The sequence below is a fragment of the Morchella sextelata genome, assembly GCF_020137385.1.
Source record: "Morchella sextelata strain SCLS chromosome Unknown scls_17, whole genome shotgun sequence".
Classification (NCBI taxonomy): Eukaryota; Fungi; Ascomycota; class Pezizomycetes; order Pezizales; family Morchellaceae; genus Morchella; species Morchella sextelata.
In genome coordinates, this window is record NW_025408632.1 from 412,727 (window position 1) to 419,970 (window position 7,244).

The 7,244-nt window shown below is 45.8% G+C and overlaps 4 protein-coding genes across 4 annotated transcripts; 2 read left to right on the plus strand and 2 right to left on the minus strand.

The window, feature by feature from the left end:
- Window positions 1-91: 91 nt before the first annotated feature.
- H6S33_004238 (uncharacterized protein) lies at window positions 92-605 on the plus strand (the record flags this gene model as incomplete). Its single annotated transcript, XM_044835952.1, has 2 exons — window positions 92-179; window positions 268-605. The coding sequence occupies 2 exons, from the start codon at window positions 92-94 to the stop codon at window positions 603-605; spliced, it is 426 nt and encodes a 141-aa protein (XP_044690976.1).
- A 904-nt stretch (window positions 606-1,509) lies between these two features.
- On the plus strand, window positions 1,510-4,488 carry H6S33_004239 (uncharacterized protein; the record flags this gene model as incomplete). The annotated part of the gene is made up of 5 exons (XM_044835953.1): window positions 1,510-1,539; window positions 1,604-1,812; window positions 1,883-2,004; window positions 2,056-4,051; window positions 4,116-4,488. 5 exons carry the CDS (start codon window positions 1,510-1,512, stop codon window positions 4,486-4,488), a joined length of 2,730 nt encoding a protein of 909 aa, XP_044690977.1.
- Window positions 4,489-5,577: 1,089 nt separating this feature from the next.
- On the minus strand, window positions 5,578-6,192 carry H6S33_004240 (uncharacterized protein; the record flags this gene model as incomplete). Its single annotated transcript, XM_044835955.1, has 1 exon — window positions 5,578-6,192. One exon carries the CDS (start codon window positions 6,190-6,192, stop codon window positions 5,578-5,580), a length of 615 nt encoding a protein of 204 aa, XP_044690978.1.
- A 242-nt stretch (window positions 6,193-6,434) lies between these two features.
- Window positions 6,435-7,244, minus strand: H6S33_004241 (uncharacterized protein; the record flags this gene model as incomplete). Its single annotated transcript, XM_044835956.1, has 1 exon — window positions 6,435-7,244. One exon carries the CDS (start codon window positions 7,242-7,244, stop codon window positions 6,435-6,437), a length of 810 nt encoding a protein of 269 aa, XP_044690979.1.

Here is a 7,244-nt window from a genome sequence, read left to right on the forward strand (position 1 = left end):
TAACTTATTATCATTCAGCTAGCTATGGATGACCAGAATCAAGTTTATGGCCAGATGAGCACCACGAACAGCTCTATAAGCCATATAGAATATGCCGATCAAAGCCAATTGCAAACGATCGAAGAAAAAAGCCCTGAGGGTCGCCTCTCAACCACTCAAGAGCGGTCTGACCGAGTCAGGTCCCATCTAGCGAATCGTAAGTATATATATATATCCTCCATAAAAATAAAACAAACGGAAAGAAGAAACATAACTAAAATCTTCCAGTGCCCCCAAGCGCTTCCACTAATCATCGTACGCGCTCCTCAAACGCCAAAAGTTTTGATCTGGCACCATCGACTACACCTCCACCTACTGAGTGGGAACAGTATTTCGAGGCTAGGTCGACCCGCATCCGCAAGGAGCGGGAGATGAAAGCGACTAGCACTCAGCGTGGAAAATACTGGCATGCGCTGTTGCAGGAATACCGGGACATTCCTCCTCTCCACCAAGAAACGGAAGAGGATAGGCGCCAGTCCGAAATCATGCGCTTGAAGAAGAAGAGCTTGATGGAATCCCGCTCCAACGGCAGTTCTGGCAAAAAGTTTCGCTTTTGGGAAAGGTGATCCCAGTGCACATGCATCATGTAAGTACGATATATATCTCGCAGCTAAGAATATGTGCTGATGTTTTTCTCAGACTTTCTATCCAAGTGAGGTGCAATTGGCTTACAAGGTTAATTTTCTTTGCGTAAAGTGGTAAGTTCTTTACATGGTTATATATCATGGCTTCTTCATGGTTTTCCACTCGACTAACCTCGATATATCGCAGGAATGATTCAACATATATTTTTAGTCTTCTCTCCTTTCATTATTTTTAAAACAATAGGAGAGTTTTAGGAGGCATTGGGGTAATAAAACATAGCGGTTTCTATGGGTTCTAAGTGTCCTAGCTTGTGTGTGCTCCTGACCTTTGATAACTAGCGTGAGGTATGATATCGTGACTAGCCGATATTCTCCATATTCCTATTCTTGACAGACTATTTGGAAAGAAGTTACTCAGCCTAGTGTCTATATATTAAGTCGCGAAGAAGCTTAAGTACTTTGGCATCACTTAGATACATGACCGCCACCTTAATAAACCGAGCTCTTCACTAGTAATTAAACTTCAAATTAAAATCTTAAACGCCTCTAGCCTATGCTTAACCAGAGTTCTCGAGATTCACAGGTCTTGAGGCTGAAAGAAATATACGTTTTGAAGCTCTTTTCTGGCATATTTAATAGTGTCTATGTTGGTATTATTTTAATCCTAGATTAGAGGAATGTTAGTTAAGCCAAAAGCAAAGTCGAGGTGAGGTCAAGTTCTGCTTGGCATACGTAAATTTAGTGTTGTGAAACACAAGAACCCAGCCCAGCAGATCGCTTGGCGAAAATTCCCACCACAACCCAACTGCACCCCACCATCACAGAATTTCTTACTATTCACGTACCTCTAACCCCATTTCACCCCCAATCAAGAGCTCAAGCAACAATGGGAAAGAGCAACAGGAATAACTGGCGCGTATGTTTCCCTTATTCTTTTGATTTCCTACGGAATCTTCTGGCTGACCAATTCTCCAACATAGTCGAGGAGAGAGAATAAGAGCGGACAAGGCTCTGGGTCGAAGGGTGCGGACACACGCGGCGATGCATATGTCTCGATCCCAACAGAGAATGAAAAATATGAGAAGTTTTACAAGGAGTCTGGCCTGATCCCAGAAGAGGAATGGGAGGAGTTCTGGAGCACGTTGAAGAGAACTTTACCGACTACCTTCCGGTTCACTGGGAGCAAAGGGTAGGAATTCTTTTTTTTGTTCTTATCTTATAGCTAGACTGGAGAGCGACACTGACTGGTAACCGTATAGCCATGCGCTGAACGTTTTGAAGACACTCCAAGAAGTCCACGTCCCCCATCTCTCAGGAATCATTTGGGAAGGCCAACCCGTCGCGCCTCCCACTCCGCTCCCATGGTTCCCTGACAATCTTGGTATTTATTTCACTCTCAGGTTTCTAGAAACCATGCTAAACTAAAATCCAGCTTGGCAAATGACCGCCGGAAAGGCAGTCATCCGTCGCTGCGCTCCCTTCAAGAAATTCCAGAATTTCCTTGTCGCCGAAACCACAGTTGGCAACATCTCTCGTCAAGAGGCAGTCTCTATGATTCCACCATTATTGATGGACATTGAGCCGCACCACACTGTTCTTGACATGTGTGCTGCCCCGGGATCAAAGACGGCCCAGCTCATCGAGGCTATTCACGCTGGCGAGGAAGCACGCGTCGAAGCGGCCGTTGCGCAGGGGGACGCGGCGCCTGAAGGGAGCTCTGACAGCGGTGGGAGACCTACTGGTCTTGTTATTGCGAACGACGCAGACTACAGGAGGAGTCACATGCTGATTCATCAGACTAAGCGTCTGAATTCCCCGAACTTGATCGTTACCAACCATGATGCGACATGGTTTCCTAGTATTCGGGTTAAGGAAGAGAACGGGACTGTGGAGTACCTGAAGTTCGATCGTATTCTTGCAGATGTACCATGTACTGGTGACGGCACGCCAAGAAAGAACTATGGTATTTGGAGGGACTGGACTCCCAATGGTGCTTTCAACCTGCATCTCACCCAGGTCCGAATCTTGGTTCGTGGGTTGCAGATGTTGAAGGTCGGTGGAAGAATTGTTTATTCGACCTGCTCAATGAACCCCGTCGAGAATGAAGCCGTACTTGCTGCTGCTATCGATAGATGCGGTGGTGTAGAAAAGGTAAACATTGTCGACGTCAGCGACAGGCTGCCAGAGTTGAAAAGACGACCTGGTGTGTCTGAATGGAGAATCTGCGACAAGGATGGTGCCTGGTTCTCCACCTGGGAGGAGGTAGAAAATGATAAGAAATCCGTGGAGCGAATGAGCAGAATGACAAGAGAGATGTTCCCCACCGAGAACAAGAAATCCCTTGATGACCCAACGAGGGTACCTCTTGAAAGGGCGATCCGTGTCTATCCCCATCTTCAAGACACTGGCGGATTTTTTATCACAGTGTTGGAAAAGAAGCAGGAGATCAGGGCGATCAAGCCTGAGGCAGGCGGAAGAAAAAAGATGGCCGCCATAGCCAAGGCCCAGGCAGGGAAAGAACTTGATGAGGAGGCAGCCAGCGAGGCTCCTGAGGCTGCTGAAGGCGCCGAAATTGCGACCGAAGAAACACCTGCACCAGTTACTCCCGCTGTAGTAGAAGAGTCAGTGCCTTCTGAAGCTCCAGAATCTCCCACAAAACGTAAAATCGAGACTGTTGACGCCGCCCCTCCTACACCACCAGCGGCCAAGAAGACACGACTAGAGGACACTGCTGAGGCAGAACCCAAGGGCGAAGCTTCTGAGCCATGGGCTTCAAAGAAGACCGGTGAAAAGACAGAGGCCAAACAAGAAGGTGCTCCCCAAAAAGTGGGCAGGAAGAACGGCGGCCAACCAATCGAGGAACCTTTCAAGTATCTTTCGCCCGAACACTCAGTAATCAAGCAAGTATTTGACTTTTATGGCTTATCACCACGCTTCCCCCGCGACTGCTTTCTCGTCCGTAACGCGGAGGGAATCCCAAGCCGCGCAATTTACTTTACGTGCAATCTGGCCAAGACCATTCTCACCATGAATGAAGGGAAGAATATTAAGTTCATCCATTGCGGAGTCAAGGCATTCTTCAAACAGGATGTCCAAGAGCCTGACGTATGCCCATGGAGAATCCAGAACGAGGGACTTCCAATCATTGAAGGTTGGATCGGCGAGGGCCGTGTTGTCCGCGCCAAGCAGAAGAGCACCGTCAAGGGTCTCCTCAAAGAGCTTTTCCCGAAAGTCAATGCTGAGGGATACGAAGGCGACGCCAGCACTATCGCGGAGATTGAGGAGCAGGTCAGGAACTTGAGCATGGGATGCTGTGTTCTTAAGGTTGAGAAGGGCACTGGGGAGGAGTCATTTGCGGACCCTCTGGTCCTGCCATTGTGGAAGAGTCGTCACAGCTGCAACCTCATGTTGCCTAAGGATGAGCGAAAGTAAGCTTGCCAATTTTTTAGGTTGTGGTGACGGGAAATTTTCTAACAAAACCGATTTGTATAGGGCAATGTTGATGCGTTTCTTCAACGATGAGGGAGAAATCATTGACTCAACCAACAAGAACAAACAATCCTCTCAGAAGAAGCCCGACACCTCAGTTGACACAGAAATGGCCGAGGCCGAAGAAGGGAAGGGTGAGGGCTATGGCGAAGAGGAACCCGGAATGGGTGAACCGATGCCTATGAGTGCCTTCGAGGAGCCCACTTCAAAGGTGCTTGAAGAGAACGACGTCAAAGAAATTGTCAAAGAAAAAGAAGACAAACGCGAGGTTGGGATTCTGAAGAAGGAAGTTTTGCAAGGCTCGGAGGAGGCGGCAGCTGAAAAAATGGTGACTGAGGAGATTGTGAAGGAGGAGCTTGGCGATGCTGCCGTGTAAAACATTTTCTTTTTCTTTTTCTTATGGGATTTTGACGAGCGATATCTAGCACTAAGGTAAAATGTTTGAGTGCTTCAAAACTGGGATGGGAACAAAGGGATTTTTTTTTCAAAAGTATGACGAAATAACATAGAGTTTTTTCTCGTTCAGCAATCTTCAAATTTTTGATAGAGAGGCCAAGATACAAAACGATCTTGTTTGTTTTTCGTGGAAGGGCCAGAATTATGAGAACGTTTATCGAATGAGTGATCGTGAGTGGTTTACGGCCTGCTGTTCATAAGCCCCATACATCGCTCTGGAATACAACAAAGTATTCTTCTGAATAAGTCCCAATGCGTCATTCAAATGGATAGGAAATTACCCAGAACTACATGGTACTTTCTTCCTTTGTTGAGAGAGCTTAAAAGATAAGTGATCACGGACGATTTTAATGTGACAAATGAATAGGTATTTATCAAAGGTACATGTATGTACCTTATCCACAGATCATAGAGCTCCTATTTAGCTCTTGAAATATGGAGCACGATCCAAGTACTCTTGATCTATCCAACTTTCATTAACAAGTGCTTAAAATAGTACAGAATTCTTCCTCAGAAAAATCAGCTACTCTTAACATAATCTCTCTCGAAGAGGTTTGCTGAGTGCCAGTTTCCTCCCCCAGTCTTCTCTCACTCCAATTTCTCCACATAGTTCTCCATAATCCTTCAGCGGGATCTAGCTACCAACTCTCACTATATTGTCCTCGGTCATGTTTATTCTCTCTATTATCCATACCAGCTAGATCCGGTTTACAACCTTCCCTTAAGTCTGGACAACTACTCCCTCTATTCAGAGGCTGAAGATTCATCACATTATCAAGTTTCTGAGAGGAGATCTCACGAGCGTCCGACTCGCCGTTTCTATCAGAACAGAGCCAAAGGTCTCCATCTAATGAGTTGACAGTACCCACAGATTCTTCAGAGGGAAGCTTAATCTCAAGAGCTGCACCAGCTCCCCCCATTGCTTGCGACAGATTTGCCGCTGCCCGGTCAAATATCTCACGTATCTTTGCGGCCAACGCTTCACTTTCGGCTGAATTTCCCTCCTCGTTCACAACTGAATCTCTCTCGGGGGTTTTATTTCCTGAATTGGATGTTCGGGTGCCGCTGGCTCCTTTCCGAATTTACAAAGGTTCTGCGTCACACTGCTCAAGCAACCAACTCCATTTACCTGAGGTCCAGAGAAGTCATTTTCTTCATAAGAATAGCCTTTCTTGCTTCTATCTATTGAGGGTACTACGGGGTGCGGATGCAGACGCGGCCGGTGGCTGCGACTATCGATAGGTGATCGTTTCTCAAAGTTTTTTGAAGACCTGGTCTCGAGAGGATTTGCGATCGGGTTGAATGTCCCATATGGCACTGAGCATTTATTAACTCCAGAATGAACAAGGGGCGTAGTCTCCTTTAAATTTTCCCCAGAGAGCCTTCTTGTTATTTTTGATAATGGTATGGGTCTAGGCTTAGATTCAGCTTCACTGCCCAAAGATACTGTTAAGGGTTCAATAGACAGGTCGCCCTCATTCTTCTTTCCTATCGATGTCTCTAAGTTAACTCTTGATGTAACGTCCTCTTTTTCGTTTGCTTCCGATAACCGTAAATGGTCTACCGAGTCGTTATTACGAACAGATATTGGCGACCTTTTGACAATTTCCTCCGTCGTTGTCATTGTAGACGACTGGTTTTGACTTGATTGTGACAGTGAGGTATGATATTCTAGTCTCCGTCTTATGTGACTGTTTCCCCCATAGGTTCTCCAGCTAATCCCGAAGTCATAGAACAGCGTTTCAAGCCTTGATGGAAATTCACCAATTTTCTTTGAAATGTGCCCTCTCGCTCTTTTAGTAGAAAATAAAAACGTTTCTTCCTCTTGGGCCGCATTTAATTCTATCGTGTCAATATATGCTAACATCAAGTTAGTCTTCCGTTAACATTTTTGGGTCGAATCTCACCTCTGTTCGTGAGTATCAATCCTTCGACCTTATCAAGATAGAACTCGGTCTCATCATCGGTTTGGTTCTTTGGATACGATGTGACTATTGAGTTTTCTTGGGGAATATTCCTCAAGCATAATAAACACCTGCACCAAAAGCCATAAAAATAGCAACAATGATCTCTAACGTCTTTTGCGTTTGAGAAGATCAAACTTGCAAACTTCTCGGAATAGTCGATGGTAATTTCCACATCAGACATGGGAATATCCTGAGCAGCAATAACCTCCATGTATCCGCGCCGCTGGCTCCATTTGAGATATGCATTTGCGACGCAAGCATGGTTGATTCTGGATATATTCTTAAAAACCGCTGTACTGTCATCATGGATAAATTGTAGATTCGTCAGGTAGATCCCTAATAATTCAAGTACGGATGTTGGCCCGGGTGCAGTCCTACGACTGCATACATGATTCTGAGCTCGTGTAAGTAGCTTCTGTCGTGCATTGAAGAGCATTAAGAATACTTCTTGATCCTCTTTCGATAACAGTTTGAAGGCCTCGACAATTGGATGTTCTTCTTTACCAGCGCGATTCTCCTTCCTGAAATCCTTTGCGAGTCCTTTCCAAAGATTTTTTATGAACTGTGCCTCGGGCTGGCTCTTGATTATGATAAAAGGTTTCTCGGTGAAGATCAGTTCCCCGGACCGGAAAGCTCGTCTGCTATATAGGGTCGTACCCGTTTTAGCTGGGTTATTTTCTGCGGATACCACAACATATTCTGGTGCCAT